Here is a 27,181-nt window from a genome sequence, read left to right on the forward strand (position 1 = left end):
AACACGTTCATCAAAAAATAGAAAGTCTCTTAAGATCACAGGTTGCAACGATATTGACGTTTTCATTTGAGAGCATTCAGGCATGATTTAGGGGACAAAGTGATAGCATTTCTAGCGCCTCAAGCAATTGTCTAGACATAAATTAAAAGATTTAAAGAGGATTCTTTTGTTATGTTTTGTCCTCAGGAAAAATATAGACCACACAAATACAGCAATGTTTTACATCCCTGCATAGCACCTATTTTCCCCAGAACATAGTAACTTTGGGAAAAATCAAAGCTTTAGTAACAACTGCCATTGCTTTTTATTCTAGTCTCTTAACCATGTTAGTTTCTAGAATCCTGACTCTAGAAGGCTCTTTCAGGTTCCAAAGGGGTTTAGCATGTATGTGCTGGGTGCTGGATCCCACTGCTCCTTGTGCAAGTTTTGGGAAAAGCGACACTACTTGACCTCTCTCTTGTCACCACCTGTCTTGCCATGTTCCTGCCATCATTCATAGCTACTTCTAAGTGCTGAAAGTTTCATTCTCCTAGTGCTTGTAGCATTTTGAGCCAACCTTAAATGGTCTAATAGTTTTGATCATTGTAGTCTCACTGAGAAATCTGACTCCCTCCAGGACCACAGGTGGTCCATGGTCCAGGTGACTTCCTAGCTTCCCACAGTTGTTCCCTTCACCCCAAACTAAGACTGCCTGCCAATTCACCTTCTTACTCTCTCAGCCTTGTTCTTTTTCATTCTAAGACAGGTTTACAGTCTCTTTTGCTGGACTCTGAGTCATAAAGTCTCCATCATTTTTTCTTGCAGGACATTCTCATGAACCCAGAGTTCCTCAGGGAAGGTTTGCAGATTAAACTCCCCACCATAGCCTAATTGCTAGATTACTGCTTTTCAAAAGGTGGTAGTTCTCAAAATTAAAAATTTGCAGCTGGGCAATCCTCACTCTACAAATATACATTTTAAAAAACTGTAGTATCTTTTTGAGCCCATTTCTCCTGAAATTTGGTTGAAATTGGCCTGAAAGATCAAATTAGGTTATACACGGAGGGCATGAAATTTTCATCGCTGGAAGTCAAGTGAAACACCGAAGTAGCTGATACTGAATCATCCTGAATTTCCAGCACTTAACAATGTATTTTTAATAACCGAAAGTTAGTGTTTTCTTTCCTCTAAAATAAATATATTTGTTTGGGGGACTGCTTTTTAATCAATTTCAGTGCATGGTTCTTAGATTAATCTTTTATACCAACACTTTTTTTTTTCTAAGAGAAAGAACAAGGAAGCTTTGTTTTTGTAATAAAACTACTAGAATTCAGACTAAGAATCTAACTTTAAATGGAGGTCAATGGAAGCTCCTAATTTTTAGCACCCTAGTTACACAATAGCATTTGTGTGGGGCACCTGGGTGGCTTAGTCGGTTAAGCATCTGACTTCGGCTCAGGTCACGATCTCGAGGTTTGTGAGTTCGAGCCCCATGTCAGACTCTGTGCTGACAGCTCAGAGCCTGAAGCCTGCTTTGGACTCTGTGTGTGTGTCTCTCTCTGCCGCTCCCCTACTCACTCTATCTCTCCCCCTCTCTCTCAAAAATAAATATTAAATTTTTTTTAATTAAAAAAATCTTATGGTAAGTAAATAAATACCTGATTTCATTAAAAAAATTTCACAGTAGCAAGTGAAATTAAATTTCCTCTTTTAATTCTTTAAATTTCAGTTTTCTCCCCTAAAATACTTTTGAGAATAAGCAAATGATACGCCAAGATGGCTGTGAAGTGTTTGCCTGGAGAGCTCAATCCAACAGTGACAAAGGAAGATAGAAAACATGAGCTTAAAGGTAAAAATGCTAGGAAGTTAAAAGCTTACCTTCTACCTGGGTCACATGAATTCAGTCCATGTTTGTCACACTGGGTCAACAGCCTCTATGAATGTCCTTATATAGCATTGGGACTTTCAGAAAAAGCCAGAGACTCTCAAATTTCAAGAGGCATAAAAATATATTTCAAGTCAGTCCCTTTAATTATAAATATGTTAGCCAAAGAAGAAAATATCCATGACTGAATTTTTAATTGAGTCTTAAAAAGTCCTTTCTACTTAAAAAAAAAAAAAAAAAGTCACAATAAAACATTTATGGAACTGTATAGAAGAAGTATGTCCAACATAATCCAAATTTCTTGATTTTAATGTTTGAATTCAAATCCAGCATACATTTAACTATCCATTTGCTTTCCAACAAACTAAAATTTAAAGGAAAAAATACATTTTCTCTTCCCAAATATAAGTGGCATAAAACTATATTTGGTTTCTTAAGTCAGAAGCATAAATGCCTTTAGCTAAAACCCAATAAAGAACACAGATAATGCAGATTCCTTTAAATTAAAACACATTACAGCATGTTTATATATATATATATGTGCATATATGCTGGATGAGTATATATAATTTGTAAAATGAAGTAAAATATGCACATTCTATTTATATAACCAAGGCTGAGGAATTTAAACGCCTAGATTATACAATACCTTGACAAAACTTTTTTTTTTTTACCATATATCATAAAATAATCCCTTGAAAGTAGCTACTAGATGAAACAACAAAAACTTTTATCCAAGGTTTAGCCCTTTTTATGAACCTTCTTTTCTTCATGATCCTCTCACAAAAGAGAAATTATATATTTTTTCCAAATGTGAACACCAGACTTTCAAGCCATAGTATGCAGAACTTAGAAACCATTCATTTCTTCAACTCCTCCTGAGCACCTGCGTTGGTGGAGTCTTGGCCTCTAAGCTCCTCTGTTTCCCCCTTGAAAACAAACTCATCAGGCACTGGGTGATCCTGTACCCCGGATTTCACAGCATGAGCTGCATAGTTAAGACTGGTGTTTTCACTCCAATGCCAGTAACCTGAGAATGGGTTGTAGAGCATTCCTGCCATACTTTGAACTGACAGACCATCTGAAAATAAATAAATAAATAAATAAATAAATAAATAAATAAATAAAATCAGAAAGAATAGATTTAATAAGTATTTATCTTCCAAATGCCAAGACTCTAATGCAACTCTGTATTTAAAAAGGATTCCTGACTCAACGGGAAAAAATGCGCACAGATCATTCCTTACTGTAACACAGAACATAAAACTCTAAAGCAGATTGCTTGGGTTCAAATCCCAGCCTGGCACCTATTAGATGGTGATGCTGAGCAAGTCACTTAACCTTTCTGAATCTCGGTCTTCTCACATGGACAGAACATATATTCATAGAGCTGTTGGAATTAGATGAGGTATGTGTATAAAGTAGCACAGTGCTCGGAATTTGGTAAGTACTTAATAAACATAAGCTGTTATTAAAAAACATCTGCCAAAAGTGATTGTTCCTATAAAGCATCTTAAAATACTTTTTCCTCCTCTGTTTTCAACAATACACTTACAGAAATCTTTAGAACTTCCTACATCACAGTGGACTGATAATAATCCAAGTAAAATCGATTTTGATATACTGTTATGTGAAAACAAAACCTGAGACATACATGAGTTTAAGTACTCAAATGGGATACCAAATGCCAACTAAATATTCTTACTTGACAGGAATTCCACATGTAAATCACAAGCTCACAATGTGCAAAGCAGAGCTAAGCACTGCAAGGTGTACAAAAAGGACAGTCTTGCCTTCATAGGCCACACGGGGGCTTAAAAATACCCAAAGAACCGTAATATAAGGCATGCTGTAAGTATCAAAAAATACTCAAAATGTGACCAAGAAGTTCAAAGTATATCTGAGTATGGAAGAACCAGAAAAAATAACATGTAAGATAAGCTGATACACACAGGGCCTCAACAGGACAAACTAAGGATGTGTAAGTAATAGACATTTGTACCTGATCCTTCAACAACTGAGGACTAAGCAAGCCAAAAAGTATTCATTGATCATCTGTGATTTGTTTGGCCCTTGGTTAGGTGTGCCCAGTAAGACAGAAGTGGTATCTAATACTTAATCCTAACTTCAAGGACTTTATGATCTGGTTAAGAGATGAAACCACCATCCAAGGAATAGTGGCCCATTTAATTAAGGGCTAGGTTGTGTGATTAATAATTATAGGTACATGAAAAGTTCAGTTAGGCCTTGAAAACTGGAAAAATTCTCAATACTTACTTGATTCCAGAATGCTCTCTAGCTTTTCAGGTGATACAAACTTCTCCCATGTATGAGTACCTTTTGGTACAATACCTGCAATTTGCTCTGCAAAAACAATTCCCAAGGCATAGGACAGCTGTGTTTTGTTGATTGTGGTAATGAATAAAGAACCACCAGGCTAAAAAAAAAAAAAGTATGGACAGAAGTAACATTTTAGATGTCAGGAGTATCATTTAGGTAAAGGCTTGGCTTCCTCCACCTCCTCCTTCCTTCCAAATAATTTAAGTGCAGTTAAGATACATAAGTATAAAGTGTAAGTTACCAAAATACTTTTCTTTTTTCTTTTGGGAAACTCATTATTAAAGGCAGTCTACTACAGATGTACTCACTGGGTTTATGCAACAGTGCTTACAACTTCTTAAATCACACTCCTGTGACATGTTCATAGTATATACTTTCTTTCATACGTACCAAATATTTTTATAATAAAAATACAGAAATGAGATCAGGCTACTCTTCCTTGTTACATGTCCACATTTACGGACTAACATATGTCAACACTGCTTTTTCTTTGGGTCCTGAGTCCGTCTAACTTGTTTGGTGCAGCATACAGCCCCGCTCTCGTGCAGGTAACGCCAAGGGTCCTCTGACAAAAATGTTAGCGATTAAGGTTCGAGAGTTTTTTGTTTTGCTTTGATTTTATTAGTGTAAAGAATACAAAGAGATCAATATAAGCACTTAGATGAATACAAACTATTTATGAGACTATTTAGTCTGCCATTTTTTAGCAGCTGTATATGGTGTTTCCTATATTTATTCCCACAAATGGCAAACAGTAATGTCTCCTCCCTATTTTACATATTCTCATTAGTCCGATGGGGATAAAGTCACAAAGTTTCCTTGCAAAATAATTATCTATACATATGTGTGCATACAGATATATAAAGAGAGAGAAAATATCTCAAATACCACCCCAAAACCAAAAAAAAGATGAGACCCTGAAATATTGCAATGTGCCTTTATATTAAAAACTGAAATGTAAGATATTAGATATATAAGATACTATTATAACTTTTCTATCTAAAACTCTAATATTCTAAAATATCTTATTAAGAATCACTTATATATGGGGCTCCTGGGTGGCTCAGTTGGTTGAGCATCTGACTTTGGCTCAGGTCATGCTCTCATGGCTCATGAGTTCGAGCCTGCATCTGGCTCTGTGCTGACAGCTTGGAGCCTGCTTCAGATTCTGTCTCTCTCTCTCTCTCCCTCTGCCCCTCCCCTGCTCATGCTCTTGTATCTCTCTCTCTCTCTCAAAATAAATAAACATTAAAAAAAACTTTAAAAAAAGAAAAAGAATCACTTATATGTTAGGATGCCTGGGTGGCTCAGTTGGTAAAGCGTCCGACTCTTGATTTCACTTCAGATCATGATCTCGTGGTTCGTGGGATTGAGCCCCACATGGGGCTCTGTGCTGGAAGCACAGAGCCTGCTTGAGATTCTCTTTCTCCCTCTCTCTCTGCCCCTCCCCCATTTGCCCTCTCTCTCCAAAAATAAATAAATTTTAAACAACAACAACAAAGAATCACTTACATGTCAATTGTATCTCAGTAGAGCCATGGAAAAAAATCACTTATGAGTATCTAGTCTGTGTCCTACAAAATCTTATTCTAAGGAAAAAGGGGTAAGCAATGGTCATTTTTTAAATAGGCTTTTTATTAATGCAAAAATTAGTTTTAAATTCCACAATGCCAGCATTCCTATTACATGCCAAAGAATCTCCATTCACATATACTGACTGGTATATAACACAAAAAATAAGGAGTTTTGCTTGGAAGATAGAAGATAAGCCTAATAAAACTCATTCAAGAGGAAACACCAAGAAACTGTAACAGATTGAAGGAGACTAAGGAGACCCAGCAACTAAATGCAATGCAGAATCCTGGATTGGATCCTGAAGAGAAAAATGGCATTACCAGAAACACTAATGAAATTTAACAAGGTATGGAGGTGCATGGGTGGCTCAGTGTGTTGAGTGTCAGCTTCGACTCAGGTCATGATATCACAGTTCAAGCGTTCGAGCCCCGTGTCAGGCTCTGTGCTGACAGCTCAGAACCTGGAGCCTGCTTCTGATCTATGGCTCCCTCTCTCTGCCCCACCCTCGCTCGCGCTCTGTCTCTCGAAAATGAATAAACGTTAAAAAAAATTTTTAACAAGGTCTGCAGTGCAGTTAATAGTATAATGTGAATGTTAATTCCTCAGCTTTGAGAAATAGGGCTAGGACTATGGTGAGGCAGGTGATGTGCCTAAGGAACAAAATCGAAGGAAGCACTCACTTTCTGGAGTGGGCAAGTGCAGGGCTGGCATGTAGGCATGGATGTCTCCTTCAGCTTTGTGCCCCTAGTTCCTGTCCTTACTATGAAATGTTAACAGGAGAAACTGGGGGACAGATATATGGGAACATTCTGTACAATCTTTGTAATCTTCTCTAAAACCAAACTTATTTAAGAAGGAGTATTTCTAAAAAGCTCTAATTACGTAAGAGCTAAGCATTTCGTTCTTTTAGATCTTGACCTTTAGGGTGTTACCTCTACATTAACAACAGAGTTAGAATAACAACAACAACAGCAACAATACTTTAGGAGATTTATTTTTAAAAAATTTGGAACCACCTTGAGAGGACTATGTTTGTGGCAAATTATGTAAATGTAACAATGTAATGAGAAGAACCAGACTTGGAATCAAAAAATTAAGTGACATTAAGCCCCACTTAAGTGCCTAGTGAATTTTGACATAAAGCCCAATCTCTGGATTCTTGAGGTAAGATGGTAGACTTGGAGGATCCTGAGCTCATCTCTTCCCACGAACACACTAAGGCAACAACTACATTAATGCACTTCATTCTGAAGCCTGGCAAAACAGCTCTTCCACAGCTAAAGCTATAGAGAAAAAGCCACATTGAGAAGGGTAGGAGGGGCAGAGATGTGGTAGGGAACAAAACCCTTGGCACGGTAACCTATAAATCGGAAGGGATATCACAGGCTCAGAGGTCTACCTTGAGAAGCAAGGGGATCAAGTCCCACCTTGGACACTCCTAGCCCCAGGGACCCACACTGACAAGATGAACCCCCATAATGTCTAGCTTTGAAATTCAGAGGGGTTTAACTCTGGGAGAGGCAAAAGTCTATAGGAAACCAAGACTCTATTCTTAAAGGGCTAGCACAATACCTCAGCCGGGCCAACATCCAGCACATAGACAGCAGTTTGAGAAGTACCAATGTTATACATGAAGGAGATTTATTGACTAATTTTAGGGTATGTGCTGGAAAGGCAGGAATCTGCAGGAGCTTTCTTCAGCAATGGAAGTACTGCTGGGTGCCATTTTTCTTACCTTCCTTCAGCCTAGCTGGCCTGATACTTGTGGCAGCCAGTTCTGACACTCTCCATCTATCTTGCTAACACCACTCACCCTGCCCTGGCATTCCCCTGTGGACCTATCTGCCCTGGAAGGTGACCCTCCAAAGTGACTCCCACCCTGCCACACCCAAAGCTACTGCCCCACCACACCTAGTGGCACCACTCCTACCCTGGGGAGTGGATGGGCAGCCCCACATACCAGCATGTGGGCAGAAACTGCAGCTGAGCCACTCAGCCAGCGTGGCTGGGAACCTGCCCTGTATGCCAGTGTGCCTGCGGAAGCCACAGCTGATCACTGCAGACAGCTAGGCTGAGGATCAACCCTGCCTACCAGAACTTGCAGAGTTATAGCCCAGTCACAACACGAGGGCGCACAAAGCCCATACAGGGGACACCCAGACAGTCCCAAACAAGACAAACCCAAGGATATCCACACCAAGATACATAATAATTAAAATGTCAAAAAATGAAGACATGCCAGAAGGGAGTGACATGATATATTCAAAGAGATGAAAAGAAAAAACCTACAATTAAGAATACTCTACCTGGCAAGGTTAATATTCAGAATTGAAAGACAGATAAAGAGTTTCCCAAACAAAAGTTAAAAGAAGTCCATCATCCCTAAACTGGCCTTCTAAGAAATGTTAAAGGGATATCTTTATGCAGAAAAGAAAAGGCCATAACTAGAAGTAAGAAAATTTTAAAAGGTAAAAAATTTCACTAGCAAAAGCAAATATATATATATAGTAAAGGTAGTAGATTAAGCATTATAAAAGCTAGTATAAAGGTTAAAAGACAAAAGTAGTGGGGCGCCTGGGTGGCTTGGTCGGTTAAGCGTCGGACTTCGGCTCAGGTCATGATCTCACAGGCCGTGAGTTCGAGCCCCACGTTGGGCTCTGGGCTGACAGCTCAGAGCCTGGAGCCTGTTTCAGATTCTGTGTCTCCCTCTCTCTCTGCCCCTCCCCTGTTCATGCTCTGTCTCTTTCTGTCTCAAATAAATAAACGTTTAAAAAAAAAAAAAGACAAAAGTAGTAAAATCAATTATATCTACAAAACTTAGTTAAGAAATACACAATATAAAAATATGTAAAATAAGGTGTCATAAAATGTAGAGGGGGTAGTAAAAATGTAGTGTTTTTAGAATGTGCTCAAACTTAAGTGACCATCAACTTAAAATAGACTTCTATATATGTAGAATGTTATATATGAACCTCCTAGTAATCAAAAACCAAAAACCTATAAGAGACACATGAAAAATAAAGAGAAAGGAATCCAAGCATAGCACTAAAGACAGTCATCAACCACAAGGACAGAAAGCAAGAGAACAGAGAACTAAAAAAAAAAAAAACCTCAGAATACAATTAACATAATGTCATACCAATCAGTAATTTAAATGTAAATGAACTAAATGTTCCAGTCAAAAGACACAGAGTGATGAATGGATAAAAACACAAAACTTATCTATTTGCTGCTTCTAAGAGACTGGCTTCAGACCTAAAGAGCATAAAGACCGAAAGTGAAGGGGTAGAAAAAGATAATCCATGCAAATGGAAGCAAAGAAAAAGAAAGCTGTAGCAATATATACATCAGACAACAGACTTTAGAACAAAGACTACAACAAGAGACAAAGGGCACTAATAATGATAAAGGAATCAATCTAACAAGAAAATATAACAATTGTAAATATATACACAACCAACAAGAGAGGACCTAAACACATAAAGCAAATATTAACAGGCATAAATGGAGAAATTGCCAGTAATATAATAGTAAGAGACTTTAATACCCATCCCACATACATCAATAGATAAGAGCATCCAGACAGAAAATCAATAAAGAAACAGCTCTTTTGATTTATACATTAGACCAGATAGACTTAATAGGGAGATACAGAACATTCATGTAAAAATAGCAGAATAGGGGCACCTGGGGTGGCTCAGGCAGTTGAGCGTCCAACTTTGGTCCAGGTCACGATCTTGTGGTTCATGAGTTCGAGCCCCGCATCAAGCTCTGTGCTGACAGCTCAGAGCCTGGAGTCTGCTTTGGATTCTGTGTCTCCTTCTCTCTCCACCCCTCCCCTGCCCATGCTCGCTCACTCTCTCTCTCTCTCTTTCTCTCTCTCAAAAATAAATTTAAAAAAACATTAAAAAAAATTTTAATAGCAGAATATACATTCTTTTCAAGTGCACATGGAACATCCTCCAGGATAGATCTCCTCAGGCCACAAAACAAAAATCAATCAATTTAAGAAGACTGAAATCATATCATCTTTTTTGACCACAACAGAAATAAACTAAAAACACTGGAAAAAACACAAACACATAGAGGCTAAACAATATGCAACAAAACAACCCATGGGTCAATAAAAAAAATCAGGGAGTAAACTTAAAAAAATACCTGGAGAGATATGAAAATGGAAACAAAATGGTTCAAAATCTTTGGGACACAGCAAAAGCTGTTCTAAGAGGGAAGTTTATGGCAATGACTGACTCTAAAGAAACAAGAAAAATCTTAAATAAAACAATCTAACCTTACACCTAAAGGAACCAGGAAAAGAATAAACAAAGCCCCAAGTTAATAGAAGGAAGAAAATAATAAAGATTAAAGCATAAAAACATGAAATAGAGACTAAAAAAAAAAAAGAAAAAGAAAATATCAATGAAACTTAAAGCTGGTTCTTTGAAAACACAAACAAAATTGATACACTTTTAGCCAGACTCATCAAGAAAAAAAGAGAGGATTCAAATAAATAAAATCAGAATGAAAGAAGAAAAGTTATAACTGGCACTACAGAAATGCAAAGGATTATAAGAACAACTATGAAAAATTCAGTGCCAACTAACTGGACAACCTAGTAGAAGTGGGTAAATACCTAGAAGCACACAATCTTCCCAGCCTGAATCAGGAAGAAATAGAAAATCTGAACTGATCAATTACCAGTAACAAAATTGAATCAGTAATTTAAAAACTCCCAAGAAACAAAAGTCCAAGATCAGATAGCTTCATAAGTGAATTTTACCAAATATTTAAAGAGTTAAAGCCTATCCTTTTCAAAACTATTCCAAAAAATAGAAGAGGAATAAATGCTTCCAAATTTCTTGTATAAGGGCAGCATGACCCTGATACCAAAACCAGACAAAAACACTGCAAGAAAAGAAAATTACAGACCAACATCCTAATAACCAAATTCAATAATACTTTAAAAGGATCACTCACCATGATCAAGTGGCATTTATTTCAGAGATGCAAGAATGGTTCACTATGTGCAAATGAACAAACATGATACAAGACATTAACAAAATGAAGAATGAAAATCATACGACCATCTCAATAGATGCAGAAAAAGCATTTGACAAAATTTAACATGTTTATGATAAAAATGTTCAACAAAGTGGGTATAGAGAAAACATATCTCAACAGAATAAATCCATATGTGAAAAACCCACAGCTAACATCACATTCAATGATGAAAAGCTGAAAGCTTTTCCTCTAACATAAGGAACAAGGCAAGGATGTCCACTCTTGTCACTTTTATCCAACGTAGTACTGGAAATCCTAGCTGTAGCAATCAGCCAAGGTAAAGAAATAAAAGGCATTCCAATTGGTAAGGAAGAAGTAAAACTGTTACTATTTGCAGATGACATGTTATATATAGAAAACCCTAGACTCCACCAAAAACTATTAGAGCTAACAAATGAATTCAGTAAAGTTACAGGATATAAAATTAATTTAGAGAAATTGGTTGCATTTCTATACACTAATAATGAACTAGCAGAAAGAGAAATCAACCTCATTTACAACGGGTTCAAAAAAGAATAAAATACCTAGGAATTCATTTAACCAAGGAAGCGAAAGACCTAAACTCTGAAAATTATAAGACAATGATGAAAGAAACTGAAGACAACACAAATAAATGGAAAGATACACCATGCTTACGGATGGGAAGAATTAATATTGTTAAAATGTCTACATTACACAAAGCAATCTATAGATTCAATGCAATCTCTACCAAATTCCAAAAGTATTGGTTAAAGAACTAGAAGAAATAATCCTAAAATTTGTATGAAACCTCAAAAGACCCCAAATCTTGAGAAAGAATGAAGCTGGAGGTACACAACCCAAGATTTCAAACTATACCACAAACTACAGTAATTAAAATAATATGGTACTGGCACAAAAATATATCAACAGAACAGAATGGAGAACTCAAAAATAAATCCAAGCTTATATGGTCAATTAACCTACAACAAAGGAGGCAAGAACATACAATGGAAAATGGTGCTAGGAAAACTTGACAGCTATATGCAAAAGAGTGAAACTGGACCACGTTCTTACACCATACATAAAAATAAACTCAAAATGGATTAAAGGCCTAAATCTAAGACCTGAAGCCATAAAACTCCTAAAAGAAAACATACGCAGCATGTTAAATAAAGAAAACATATGCAGCATGTTAAATAAAGCATCAGCTTTAGCAATATTTCTCTGGATTTGTTTTCTCAGGCAAGGGAAAGGAAAGCAAAAATAAACAATTGTGATTATATTAAACTAAAAAAAAAAAAAAGCTTTTGCACAGCAAAGAAAACCATCAACAAAATAAAAAGGCAACATACTAAATGGGAGATGTTTGCAAATGATATAATTGATAAGGAGTTAATATCCAAAATATATAAAGAACTGCTACAACTCAACACCAAAAAAATCAATCCGATTGAAAAACAGTAGAAGACGTGGATAGGCATTTTTCCAAAGAAATATAGATGACCAACATGAAAAAGTGCTCAACATCACTAATCATCAGGGAAATACAAATCAAAACTCTAATTAGATATCATCTCACACCTGCAGGAATGACTAGTACCAAAAAGACAAGAAATAACAAGTGTTGATGAGAATATGGAGAGAAAAGAAACACTGTGCACTGGTGGTGGAAATGTTAATTAGTACAGCCACTATGAAAAACAATATGGAGGTTCTTTCAAAAAATTAAAATAGAAATACCATAGAATCTAGCAATTCCACTTCTGGATATTTACCTGAAGAAAACAAACACGAATTTGAAACACATATGCACCCCTATATTTACTGCAGCATTATTTACAATAGCCAAGATATGGAAGCAATGTAGGTGTCCATCAATACATGAATGGATAAAGAATACATTGTATACCATCAAGTATTACTCACGATAAAAAAAAAAATAAGATCTTGCTATTTGCAACAACACTGATAGACATAGAGGGAATTATGCTAAGTAAAATAAGTCAGACAGATAAAGACAAACACTATATGATTTAACTTACCTGTGAAATCTAAAAAACAAAACAAATGAACAAATAAAAACTAGAAACATACTCATAAATACAGAGAACTGGGGATTGCCAGAAGAGAGACGGGTGGGAGACAGGCAAAATAGGTGAAGGGGATTCAGAGATATAAATTTCCAGTCATAGAACAAGTAAGTCATGAAGATGAAAAGTACAGCATAGAGAAACAGTAATACTATAATAACTTTTTATGGTGACAGATGGGAAGTACACTTATTGTGGTGAGCATTTCATAATGTATATAATTGCAAATCAATATGTTATATGCCTGAAACTAATACAATATTGTATGTCAACTATACCTAAATTAAAAAAAACCCAAAAGACCAAGTAAACTCTGATATCTCTCAAATATTGATCTCCTTTAGTCCAAGTTGGTCACACCAGTACCAATACCAGTACCTGCTTTACTGGTCACACCAGTACCAGTACCTGCTTACCTTCCTCATCTGGTTGTAGGGAAAATCAATGAAATCATATATATGAAGTATTCTTTTATAAGCTAAAAACTGTCATATATATCACATACAGAGATACTTAAGAAATGCTAAGTCAACTTACACTACTAATGGTTTTTATTGATTTTTAAGTATTAATCCAAATCAATTTCTTAATAATTGTCATTCAATATCTTATTTTTTTATTTTATTTTATTTAAGTTTATTTATTTTTCACAGAGAGAGAGAGTGCAAGCGTGAGCTAGGGAGGGGCAGAGAGAGAGGGAGACACAGAATCGGAAGCAGGCTCCAGGCTCTGAGCTGTCAGCACAGAGCCTGACGCGGGGCTCGAACTCACGAACCGTGAGATGATGACCTGAGCTGAAGTCGGACGCTTAACTGACTGAGCCACCCAGGCGCCCCTCATTTAATATCTATCAGGTATTTAATCCGGATTATACCAATGGAAAACTACCACTTTAAATCTATTGTTTATAATTATAATGTTCAGCACCAACACTTCCCAAGATTCTTGGATATCAAGATACTGTATCTGGAAAACCCTGGTATTGAGTGCAAGCTGAGAAGCAAAAGTAACTGCAGCAGAGATGCTATCCCCTAATCTTAGCTTCCTGGTTTCAAGTATTAGGAAATATTTACTGCTATGAATACATACACACACTCAAAAAAAACAAACAAACAAACAAGTAAACCCAGTAAGTCTTACTTTTAACACTTGACAGCAGCACTGTATAAATGTTTCTAGATCAATCACATGCTCTACAACTTCAGAAGCTACAACAGCATCAAATGCTTCTGTTGTCTCTTCCACAATCTCTTCCAGGGAACATGCTCTGTACTCTATTCTCTTATCTAGGATTGGATCAAATGATTTATGGTGCTGTGCTGTGTTAATGTTCTCATCCACAGGATCGATTCCAGTAACTGAAGCTCCAAGCCGCCCTAGAGGCTAATTGGATAAAAAACTGTTATCCTCACGAAGAAAACAGAACACATGTTGGCAATAAAAAGCTTATCAAAAAGGAAACAAGATTAATCATGAGGGAATAATTATTGGAGACTGTTTATGGGTACATGGAAGTTCATTAGACCATTTTCTCTAGTTTGTATACATTTGACAATTACCATAATAAGAAGCTTAAGAGTGAATAATAATCACAACAAAAAAACCTATGAAGAATTATTTGAGAATAGCGGGGAGCCGGGGAAAAGTTCCATTTTAACTCATTTTATTTTAGTAGGCTCCACACCCAATGTGGGGCTTGAACTCACAACCCTGAGATTAAGAGTTGTATGCTCTATCGATTAAGCCAGCCAGGCACCCCTCTATAGATACAATTACAAGCACATAATACAGTATTAACATATTTAAAGTGCACAAAAAGTTATTGTGTTGATAGCAGACAACAAAATAGAGCTGCCTGGCATAAATAGAAGTTAAAGCAAATATTTTTTAAAGGGAGTGAATGAGTATTCTTCCAAGTACTCTAAAGCACTTGAGGAGAGAACCCCACAAGCAGGCAATACTCTTAGGTTTTGATACTGAAATAAATGCAAAGGAATAGCTTATCATTGCATTTAAACCAGTGGAAACTGCCTAATCTCTTAGAAGAGACAAAAAAATTATCAAAGCTATTTGAATGACCAGTGTCCAATTCTGTGCAAAAACAAACAACAAAAAAACAACCAAAAAAATCCTCACTATAATTTTCTGAAATTTTTATATATATTTGTTAAGAAAGTAAAAAGCATGTATTAATGTTACAATGGTAAAAATATTAAGAACATTATGCATTTTGGTTTTTTTTAATAAACAATACTATTTATTAAACAAATAAATGAGTCAGAAGCCTATTTTTTCTCAAAATCTTTCCCAGTTAAAAATGGCAGGAAAGTTGTAAATTACTTACTTCAGTTAATAATCCACCACCACAACCAACATCAAGAATCTTCATCCTAGACAAAGGTTTGCCTGGCTGGTGATCAGCAACTGTTTTTAAAAGATTGTCTCTTTTTTTAAAATCCAAAACATATAAAAGAAAGTTATTAATTTTGTCAATAAAATCTTAAAAAAATTTTTAATGTTTATTTATTTTTGAGAGAGGGACGCAGACAGAGTGCGAGCCGGGGAAGGGCAGAGAGAGCAGGAGACACAGAATTGGAAGCAGGCAGCACAGAGCCCGATACAGGGCTCAATTCATGAACTGTGAGATCATGACGCCCGCTGAAGTCTGACGCTTAACCCACTGAGCCACCTACGCAGCCCTGTCAATAAAATCCTAAAAGTGTACAATTTTCAAGGAAACATTAAACTCTTATTTTAAATGGATTATTGATTTTGGGGGGTAAAAAGACCTTTTATTTTCAGCATTAAATTACTTTTTTAATTATCAAAAGCGGTAATAATTATGAGTTGTTACTTTAGTAGTAATCTAAAGGAAAACTAAAAACAATTTAGTTTTTATCTGCTTGAAATAGGTCAACTGGGGCATTGAGGACCTACACTGTCAGTACTAACTAGACCCATTTCATGTCAGCAACAAATAGGCTATTTTATAGGGCTTAGACGTAACATACTGGTGATCTATATTTTCAGATTTTACCTATAGTCCCTTCTAAATTGATTCTCTTTTGATCTTCTAAGTTAGTAATGTTTTCATGATCATGTAAATAGGCATCCAAATCAAGTTAACTTAATTCTAAGATAATCATAGTAATACTTTACCACATTCAAAAACAGAAGCACACACACATACACCCACAAATATATATACCTAACATACTGTAAACTAGACTTTTAAGTTGGACTATATATGAATTTTATTTATACTTTAATGAGGGTACCTTAGAATATCTTGTCTTTTTTTTTTTTTTTTAAGAATGCTCAACGTAGGGCTTAAATTTACAACTCTGATATTAAGAGTTGCGTGCTCTACTGAGTCAGCCAGGTGCCCCAGGATCTTTTATTGCTATTAACATTGACTGACTTATAAGAATAACCTACATAGTGGTTAAGTAGATAATATCAGAATGTTATACAGAGAGGATCAATTTCAAATGAAGTCCAACCCATTCTTCACAGATGGGCTAAAATGACTCCTTTATATTATAATTTAGATCATATCACTCCCCTTCAATGGCTTCCAATTATGCTCAGAATAAAATCTACATTTCTAACCATAACTTATACTTCCTTGGATAATCTGTTTTAGTGTGATGTCTAAATACAGACAGAGAATAGAGTTATTCTCAAACGGAATGTGCATCAGAATCACCTGAAAGGGTTGCTAAAACACAGACTGCCAACCCCCCAGGGCAGGAGGGCCAGGGCAAGACCTGAGGATTTTGTATTCCTCACAAGTTCCCAGGTAAGACTTATGTTGCTAGTCCAGGGCCCACACCTTTAGAACCGTGGATCTAGCCTGACAAAATGATATTTCTACCTTTTTCTTAGTGTTTCAGTGATGCACTAATTCAGGGGTAATAGAAAGGTGGTAATATATCCCTTTTGCTTCACTGAGTCTGGATGAACCAGCAAAAAACAATGAAGAAGTTCCTTAACGGCAATCTGAGTCAGACATTCTGTGTCTATAACAGTGCCTTGCTCATACTGGGTGCTCAAAAAATTTCTTTAAAAATTTTTAAGTTTATTTATTTATTTTGAGAGAGAAAGAGAGGGTGGGAGGAGCGGGACAGAGAGAGAGGGAGAGAGATTGAGAATCCCAAGCAGGCTCTACACTGTCGGCACAGAGCCCAATGCGGGGCTGGAGCCTGCAAATAGTGAGATCATGGCCTGAGCCAAAACCAAGAGTCTGACGATTAACTGACGGAGCCACCCAGGTGCCCCTAATAAATAAATAAATGGACAAAAAACCGAATTAACAATTCCTTGATAAATGGAGTCTGATTAACCCTTGTCTTTATCTCCCACAGAAAACTGTAAGTTTCTGAAGAACATGGATTATGTTTCAAATGATGAGTATCTTAGTAGAGTCCCCCAAGCTTTGTACAAGATAAGTTCTCAATAAATATTTGTTGAATTGAATTGTCACAGTAGTATATTCCCTTTATCAAGACTGCCTAGGGGCGCCTGGGTGGCTCATTCAGTTAGAAGTCTGACTTTGGCTCAGGTCATGATCTCGCCATCTGTGAGTTTGAGCCTGGCTTCAGGCTCTGTGCTGACAGCTCAGAGCCTTGAGACTGCTGCGGATTCTGTGTCCCCCCCACCCCCCCCGGCCCCCGCCTTTGCCCCTCCACCAGTCATGCTCTGTTTCGCTCTGTCTCTCAAAAATAAATAAATGTTAAAAAAAAATTTTTTTAAAAAGACTGTCTAAACATCAAAGTCAGTATAAAATGACCTTGATACCATAGGATCCTAGTTCCTTTTCATAAGGATTTAATTCTAATTAACCTGAAATTGTCCAAAATGCTTCAAGTTAACTAATAAAAGCAGCCTAGATTTTAGGTAATGTTATTAGAAAATTAATGACTTCAAACAATGGACAATGAAAAGAATGTCTCCCTCCAATTTCCAAAGCAAACTTAAAATGGAGCATTTTGAACCTAAGTATAAACCAAGAGAAAAATAAACTAAGATATATATTTTAAAAATATGTATTTTATTTTAAAAATAAAATAAGATACATTATTGAAAAGAATTATATTTTAAAAGACTGAAGAGTTTCTGGAACATTACCTAATAAATGGCACCCTCAGGTCATTCATAGAATGAAGAGGTGCATATATTCCTTGTTCATCCCACCACCTGTGAGCCAGGGCCAGGAATGTTTTTACCTCACTGCTGTCTACAGTGGTCCGAGAAGTACTGTACAGTCTTGTCCAAGGGTACCTAAGAGGTCAAAATAAAGAGCCAGGCAAAAATAGACATTTAAAACAATGTAACAGGGGATATATTATGTAGGCAGATATTCTAATTTATAATTTATTGGATTTTAAATACACGTGTTGCTCATTTTTGATGCTTTAAAACCAAGTTTTCTTATAATCACACTACAAAAAATATATACATATTTATAGACACACACATATATACACATATATATTTATACACATATATATTCACAGATGAAACAAAGTTAATTTGCTTTCAAAGTAAATTACAACAAAAATGGAATGCTACAAAACTTGGCCTTCTAGGTCACATCTAACAGCAACGATGATAATAATAATATAAATAGGAATAGCAGTAATAGAAGTAGAAATAGTAATAGCAGTCATTTATTGTGCACTTACTAAATGCCAGGTACTATTTAAGAACTCCACATATGTCATATGTCATCTTATTTAATTGTCCTGGTAACTCTGTAAGGTAGATACTATTATTACCCCTATTACACAGAAAAGAAAAGGGAGGCTCAGAGAGATTAAGTCAGAGTAGAGCCAGGATCTGAACCCAAGCGCCCCCATCTTTCTTCATTTCTAGTGCTATCACCCTAGTGCAAGCTACTATCGTCTCTTGCTTGAACTATTTATTGTCCTAGCTGTCTGCTAGGAAGCTGCCTGCTTCCTACCTCACCCCCCCCCACCCCCACCAATCTGTTCTCTGCAATGCATCCAGAGTGTACTGAAATATAAATACAATCATGCTATTTTTCCACTTAAAATGCTTCCATGGTTTCCCAGTGACATGAGGAAAAAAACTCAAAATCCTTAGCACAGCCCACAATGCTCTGAATTATTTGGTCCCCAATTTCTTCCCTCCCCAAACCCACTTTCCACTACTCTACTCATCCTCCCCATTCCAGCCGCATGGGCCTTCTCTCATTTCCTTGCAGGGACCCTACTTGCTCCATCCTCAGATACTTTGTATATGTTCCTGGACCATTCTTCTCACATTCCCTTCCCTCCTCTGCATACCTAATTAATTCCTTTTCATCCTTCAGATCTTAGTTTAGATGTAATGCTATCTAAGAAGTCTTCCCTGACTCTCAAAACTGGGTCATATTTTAACCTCCATATAACTTTGTACTTCTTCTTGGAGCTATGTGACAATTTGATTATGTCTCCTCACTAAGCACTACGAGGGCAAGACATGGACTGTCTCACTTACGATTTTATTCCTAGAGATTAGCACAGTTCCTAGAACACAGCTGGTACTCAGGAAACATCTGTCAAATGAATAATCTAATAAAAAAGGCCCAGGAAAGTATAGAATTCACCTAATTTTTTTTTAATAAAATGGGGTCACACAGGGACTAAATAGGGATCAGATACTCTACCATATTCCATGTCAAAGTATATAACAGGAAAACACTCCAGAAGTTCTTGGGTAAGAAAGAATAAGGTTGTTACATTAGAGTAAGTAATGCCTTCCTTTCAAATTTTTACCATGTTTTTCTTCGCTACATAGAGAACATTCTATATTGATTACTTATGATCCTTTTAAGAGTTAAATATCATGCTTCTTTAATACTGTCTTATGAATATTACCCTCTTTTTTCCATGCTTCATGAAATAATCAATGTCTAATTTATAATAGGTAACAGCATGTGGTTGGTCAGTTGACTACCAATGATTTCACATACACCCAATTTCAAAGGAGCTAGCTTATTTACAAGTAGACCATGCACTTGGGAAACACAGTTCATATCTTAACTCTATGCAGTATTTTTCACAAGGTTAGAAATTGCTTTATAAAATACAAATACAGAAAGACATTCTTTGATTCAGTCTTACCACCTAGAAACTGTATAATTACCCACCTGATCATATTTATGTTGTACCCAAATCCTTCATGATTTGAAGCACTGCATTATTTCTATCTTGTCACAAATGAGGAAGTAAAAAGTATGTCTCTAGGTAATACAGTCTTACATTAAAAATAAAAGCCATATTTAAATATGGATGAAAGGTACGCATTAGATGCATACTGTATTACAACTTTTCTATAGATTTGAAATTTTCCAAATTTAAAAGTTGTTGGAAAAATGAGAATATTTAAATAAATAAAAGATACCTTAATCGAACCATATACATTATTTCATACTAACAGTGTTTATTAAATACAATCAATACTAAACTATTATTGTACATAATTATGTAAATTTTTGCCACAGGAATGAATAAACTTACCTGTAAATTTTTATTCTATTCAAGCAGGCAAAAGTCATTCTATAGGATTTGAACCACATGATTCTGTATTCACTGAAAACCCATGGTTTAGTCTGTGGAGTCCAACTGAACTGATTCTCTGAATAAACTGAAAATAAAAATTATTAAATAAGCTCTATGCCCAACGGGGGCTCAAACTCACAATCTCAAGATCAAGAGTCACAAGCTTTACCAACTCAGCCAGCCAGGCACCCCTGAAGATAAAAATTAAGTGTCTAGAGAAAGCATTTCACAGTATAAATCCCTGATGGGCAGGGATTACACAACTGATAAACACAACTGATTACAATTGATAAACAAAAGGGTTTTCCCCTTAATTTGGGGTTTTATTCTAAAACATAAAATAAAGTCTTGCATTCTGCCATCTAACTCTAATCAGAAATTTCTGAAATGTAAATTATCAAAAAAAAAGTAATGCATATGTAAAAGTTTTTCATGCCATTCGTTTCTGCACCAGCATTATGCTGCACAATTATAAAAACTCATATTCAAAACAAAACTGTGACCTTTTAAAACAAGGATAATATGAATTCAGAGATTTGTCAAAACTAGCTCAAATTCTGTCACGTTAGCTACATGAAATGGACTCATACATAGGCTGAATACCCTTTACAAAGGAAACACTGTGTGTGTGTGTGTGTGTGTGTGTGTGTGTGTGTGTGCATGTACACATATCATCCTAAAATAATCACTCATACAGTCTATATGTTCAAACTTACATAGAGACCTGCTTTATGAACTAGTTACTCTGCTGCGAACGTAACAGTTGTTCAATAAACATTTAGACAAAATAGACCTTAGAGCAAATTACTAGGGACATTATAAAGTTCACTCAAATGATATTTTGACAATGGTGCAAAAGCAGTTCAATGGAGAAAATAGTCTTTTCAATAAATGGGGTTGAAACAATTGGATATCATAGACCAAAAAAGAAAATTTAAACCTAAATCTCACTTCTTATACAAAAATGAACTTAAAATGGATCATTGATCTAAATGTAAAACCATAATACTTTTAAAACAAACTATTGAAGATCTTCATGATTTAGGATTAGGCAGAGAGTTCTTACATCTGACACCAAAAGCCCAATCCATAATAGAAAATACTGATTAAACTGGACTTAAAATTTAAAACTTTTGCCTTGCAAAAGACTCTGTTAAGAAAAACAAAAGACAAATCACAGACGGGGAGAAAATATTTGCAAAACACATACCCCACAAAGAACTTGTATCTGGAATATGTAAGGATATTCTCTAAACTCAACAGTAAAACCCAACTCTCATAAAACAAACAAGAACAACAACAAACGAAGGAATCCAATTATATAATGGGTGTGGGTATACAAAGTGGGTATAGAAAGACACGAAGAGACATTTCATCAAAGAGAAGATACAGATGCAAATAAGCACATGAAGAGACATGAAGTATCAATCGCCATTAGAGGAATACAAATGAAGGCTACTACGTGCCTATCATGTTGGCTAAAACTTAATCACCCTCGTATAACCAAGGCTGCACTGGGATATGAAGCAACTAGATCTCTTACATATTGCTAGTGGGAATGTAAAATGATACAGATACTGTGGAAAGCAGTTTAGCACTTTAACCTATTCAAGTTAAACATACACTTGTCATACAAACCAACAATTCCATTCTTGGACGTTTATCCTGGAGAAGCGAAAACTTATGTCCACACAAAAACCTGTATGTAAATGTTCACAGCAGCTTTATTCATAATAGCTAAAAACTGGAAACACCAAAATATCCTATGATAGGTGAATTGCTAAACAAACCGTGTTATACCCAGATCATGAAATACAAATCAGAAATCAAATCTGATACAAGAACTTGGGATAGATTTCAAGGGTATTTATTCAATGGGTGGGTGGGGGGGCAATTTCAGAAGGTACATACTGTATGATTCCATTTATACAACACTCTTGAAATGGTAAAATTATAGTAATGGAGAACAGATTAATGATTGCCAAGGGTTAAGGTCAGGGTAGGGTCTGACTACAAAGGAGTAGTATTAGATTTCTTTGTGATTATGAACAGTTCCATATTCTGATTGTAGTGATTACACAAATCTATGTATGTGGTAACACACACACACACACACACACACACACACACACACACAAGTGCATGTAAATGTGGTAAAATCCAAATCAGGTCTATGGTTTAATAATAGTATCATACTAATGTCAATTTTATGGCTTTTACAATGTATTGTGGTTAGGTAAGATATTATCACTGAAGAATTGAATGAAGGGCATATTGAAATTCTCTGTACTATTTTTGCAACTTCTTGTCTTAGAATATTTCACAATAAAAAATAATTTTAAAATTAAAAAGCACAAAAGGGTATACGACAAAGTACCTCGCCTACCTTGCTTTTTCCACCTATCATGGTATCTTGGAGATTTCATAACAGAGCATAAAGAACTTCCTTTCTTCTTTTTTTTTTTTAAACATTTATTTTTGAGAGGGAGAGAGTGTGCACTAGTGGAGGAGGGGCAGAGAGACGGGAGGACAGAGGATGTGAAGTAAAGCAGGCTCTGTGCTGAAACAGAGAGCCTGATGTGGGGCTCAAACTCATGAACTGTAAGATCATGACCTGAGCCAAAGTCAGAGGCTTAACCAAGTGAGCCCCCCAGGCACCCCTCTCTTTCTTTTAGAGCTGCATAGTAATCCATTATATGGTTACCTCATAGTTTATTTAAGCAGTTCCCTATTAATGCATATTTATTCAGATTATTTACAAGTTTTTGCTATTTCCAAAACAGAAGACTGAATTCCACAGATGGGGCGCCTGGGTGGCTCAGTCGGTTGAGCATCCAACTTCGGCTCAGGTCATGATCTTGCGGTTTGTGGGTTCGAGCCCTGCGTCAGGCTCTGTGCTGACAGCTCAGAGCCTGGAGCCTGCTTCGGATTCTGTGTCTCCCTCTCTCTCTGCCCCCCCCCCGCCCCCACTCACACTCTGTCTCTCTCTCCTTCAAAAATAAACATTAAAAAAAATTTTTTTTAAAAAAGATTGAATTCCACATGTAATTTCATATATTTTAAAGAGTACTTGTAGGTAAAATCCCAAGAATCACTGTGTTAAATGGCATGTGCATTTATAAATTTGTAATTGCCACTCATAGATGTTGAACCAGTTTACAACCCCATGGATAATATCAGTTTCTAGCGCTGGCTTCCTTCCCCACACCAACAGCCCATGCAATGTATTATCAAATGTTTTCCTTTGTTAATCCAATAGGCGAAAAAGGTATCCCAGTGTTATTTGAATTTATCATGAATGAGGTTTAATGTCCCTTCTTAATTTAACGGTGCTGTATCTGAATGTTTGTGTTCTCCCCAAATTCATTTGTCGAAATCCTAACCCCTAAAGTGATATTAGGAGATGGGGCCTTTGGGAGGTGATGAGGGCTCATAATGGAGTCTTCATACAAGACCCCAGAAAGCAAGCTTGCCCCTCCTACCATGTGAGGACACAGGAAGAAGGCTCCATCTAAGCACCAGGAAATGAGCTTTTACCAGACACCAAATCTTGGAATTCCCAGCCTCCAGAACTGTGAGAAATAAATTTCTGTTGTTTATAAATCATCCAGTCTGTGGTATTTTGTTATAGTAATCAAATGGACGAAGACAAATGGTCATTTATATTTCACGGCTTGTCTTATCATAGTCTCTGAATATTTTTCTCCTGAGCTTTTATGTTTTTTTTGTTTTTGTTTTTGTTTTTTTTAATTTTGTTTTTTAATAGGATCTTCACAGTCTGGAACAAGGTCATTTCACCATTGTCAAAAAAAAAAAGTTTGTGCTTCTAGGCCTTTCCTCATGTTATTCTCTCCCACCATTTCTATCCGTACTACCTTTTAAGACCCAGTTCAAATACCACCTCCTTTATGACTTTGGGTAGATAAATGAAATACTGTATTAGAGAATTATGTAAACTGTGATATGCATATAAGAATACATAAGGTATGACTACGCAACTGAGCATCAGAGATTTTAACACAGTACCTGCTCTGTACTCAGTGATGACCCCTACCTCCCCTTCACCTCCCCTATTTCTGTAAAACTAGCCCCTTGGTCATCAGTATTGCCAGAATTCTCAAGAGCTATAAAAACCACCACATCACACCTGAAAGAAACTGAGTTTGTATTAATAATTAGAATCCTACCAATTCATTCTCTACTTTGAACCTGTGATCCTTCTGGTACTTGAGATTTTAAAGAAATGGAGGAAAACTTCATTTAATTCATTCAAAACATCATTTACCCAAAGCCTATAACATACTACACCGACAGTGTAAGACCTCTACTCTGCCAATATCTTAGTTCCAGTAATCATCACTTATTATCTGGATTACTCTTAAGGTCTCCTTGAGCCTAGTCTTGTCTGCCACCATCTCACTTTCTAGCCATCTGCCAAGTGTTCTTTCTTAAACACAAGTCTGATTATATTGCTCTTTCAGTAATTTCCCACTGTCCTCAAGATAAAGTCAATCTCAGGAGGTTTACATGGCCTTTCATTGACTTGTCATGGCCTGAAAAGTCTGTCTCATCCCTTGTCACTCTCCACCCTCACCTCCAGTCCTCCTTTTCAAGGAACACTTTGCAGTTTCCCAGAAATCTCAAGATACTCAAGATGGACCTTTGCCACTCCAACGACTTCTAAAATTGCCCAATTCCCTCAAGATAGCTTCCTAAATACCTTATTTAAAAAGTTTCCCTGATCCCAAATATGTATTAGATGCTCCTTTTATGTTCAGTCCCCAAATCTTAAAATATTTGTAATGTATTTTTCTGAAATTCTGATTATAAAAGATATGTTTACTGAAAAAATATATTCTGACAATATATAATGATAAAATGATAGATTACCGCTTCCACCACAGATCACTAATTTTGATGTAGCTCTATTCTCTCTCTATATAGTTCCATTTATATATCTCCAAGTTTATAATACATACTGATTTGTAACAACTTTCTTAACGCTATATCCTAATCATTTTTCCAAGTGGACACACATTGATTTACATCAATTTTATTGGCTGCACCATTTTTCATTGTATTGGAGCACCAACTTATCAGGTCTATTGGTGGGCCTGGAAGTTTCCCGTTTTGCCCATTATATCCTAATCTTAGTTTTATTATAACATTACTTAAAGAGACCTCAGAGGTATCATTCATTAAAAAAAAAAAAAAAAAAAAAAAAAAATCCCAGTGCATGGCACACAGTATGTGTTAAATGAGTTTCAGGTAAAGGGTAATAAACTTAACTTTCTGGTTAACACTGGAAGTTAAATAATCAAACGGTCTTCTACAATCATCAGTTTCAGTACGTTATTTTCTTGATCTTACTTGCCAATAAGGTTTGCTGAATTAACCAAAAAAAGTAATATGGCTGCCTTAAATTCTTTCTAAAAAAAAGGCAAGATACGTGCAAACAAAACAAAATACAACGCTATCAAGAATTATGAGACAGCAGAGCTGGTGTCTTCCCGCTGCGGCAAAGGAAGAAAACAAACGACCTTCAGACTCCAGCCAGCACGGAATGGTCGCCGGCTCCGGAGGCAAGGGCTCAACCAAAATGAAAACAAAGGTCACTGGCCACATGGCGGCGGCCCGGGGGCTGCGCCCTCTTTGGCCAGAACCACTAGTCCTCAGATAGTTTTCCCAACCTGTAGGAAGGGCAGGGCGAGAGCCCAGGCCGGACGTTCAACGGAGAGCGCAGGACCGAAAGTAGCTTAGCGGTGTGACCCTGCACGGGGCTCAGCGACAACCCGCCGCCCTCTCCCGCGCCTGCGCAGAACAGCCTGCCCGCCCGGTGGGTTATGTGTGAGGGACCTCCACCCGGCCGACGGGGTTAAAGTGACACTCACCTGCTGACGTGATTAAGCGAGTACTCTCAGTCTGTGTGCCCCGGTACCTGGATATAACCACTCCTAAAAAACGATTCCCTGAGCAGCTTAGCTTGCGGCCTCCCCACATCTTGCGTGAAAGGCTCCACCTCTTTTCCGGTCCCTCCCGCAAAAGATCCGCAACAGAAAGGTTCCGACCCACTCTCGCACTGTCTGGTGCCACTCTAAAACCATGGTTGCATTAATGGGTGTTACATATACGTAGGACGATAGTTCCTCTTCACGCTCAACATCCAAATTGTGCACGCAATATAGTAAAACATTATGTAGTAATTATATAATAAAATAGTAAATGTTTCTATTATAAAAGAACTTCAAGTCTCTATTATGCCTATTTCTATATGACCACCTCAAACCTCATGGCCAAAGTAGTCATAGATGACACTACTTCGTACTATGTAAACTAGCTTTTATTCCCGTACAGCTTTATTCCATATTTAACAGAGGTCTCCCAAAGACATTTAGACGATTGTGTGCCACTGACCCTTAGAATCACAAAAGCATGGAAGCATTTTTCCTAAGGGTGTAGAATTGCTTCCCCTTTCAAGGCCCTCAAATGTCACAGAGGGCTATAAGTCTAAATTGAAAATAGTTTCAAGTGACCTGACAATATTCTGGACAGGGCATACATTATATAGTAGGGCTATTAATCACCCGAGCTAGGCAAACTTCATTGAAAGCTAAAACGGTGAGCAGTAACACTTTACTTCCAAATGTACAAAAGCTCTTCCTTGAGTAAGAGCAAGGACACATTTCCAAGGCGAAAAAAAAAAAAAAAAAAAAAATCATCGT

General features: G+C 36.7%; 1 protein-coding gene across 3 annotated transcripts; it reads right to left on the reverse strand.

Annotated features, from left to right (window-relative positions):
• Nucleotides 1-2,041: 2,041 nt before the first annotated feature.
• COQ3 (coenzyme Q3, methyltransferase) lies at nucleotides 2,042-26,987 on the reverse strand. 3 transcript variants are annotated; one of them, XM_030316024.1, is made up of 7 exons: nucleotides 26,351-26,987; nucleotides 20,418-20,544; nucleotides 18,022-18,174; nucleotides 15,236-15,335; nucleotides 14,032-14,274; nucleotides 4,142-4,301; nucleotides 2,042-2,945 (listed from the first exon to the last, which is right to left on the reverse strand). In XM_030316024.1, exons 1-7 carry the CDS (start codon nucleotides 26,457-26,459, stop codon nucleotides 2,725-2,727), a joined length of 1,113 nt encoding a protein of 370 aa, XP_030171884.1. In that variant the 5' UTR covers nucleotides 26,460-26,987; the 3' UTR covers nucleotides 2,042-2,724. The 3 variants fall into 3 exon arrangements, with proteins under 3 accessions (XP_030171884.1, XP_030171885.1, XP_030171886.1); XM_030316025.1 differs by lacking the exon at nucleotides 26,351-26,987 and adding an exon at nucleotides 26,150-26,299; XM_030316026.2 differs by lacking the exon at nucleotides 26,351-26,987 and adding an exon at nucleotides 25,830-25,850.
• Nucleotides 26,988-27,181: the final 194 nt, after the last annotated feature.

The sequence above is a fragment of the Lynx canadensis genome, chromosome B2 (genome assembly GCF_007474595.2).
Source record: "Lynx canadensis isolate LIC74 chromosome B2, mLynCan4.pri.v2, whole genome shotgun sequence".
Taxonomy (NCBI): domain Eukaryota; kingdom Metazoa; phylum Chordata; class Mammalia; order Carnivora; family Felidae; genus Lynx; species Lynx canadensis.

Excerpts from the sequence above, each read along its gene's own strand:
- COQ3 (XM_030316024.1), bottom strand. The coding sequence starts at position 26,459 with ATGTGGGGAGGCCGCAAGCTAAGCTGCTCAGGGAATCGTTTTTTAGGA. Across the intron at positions 18,175-20,417 it reads AATAGAATAAAAATTTACAG|GTACCCTTGGACAAGACTGT; the intron begins GTAAGTTTATTC and ends TTGACCTCTTAG. Across the intron at positions 2,946-4,141 it reads AGAGAGCATTCTGGAATCAA|ATGGTCTGTCAGTTCAAAGT; the intron begins GTAAGTATTGAG and ends ATTTATTTTCAG.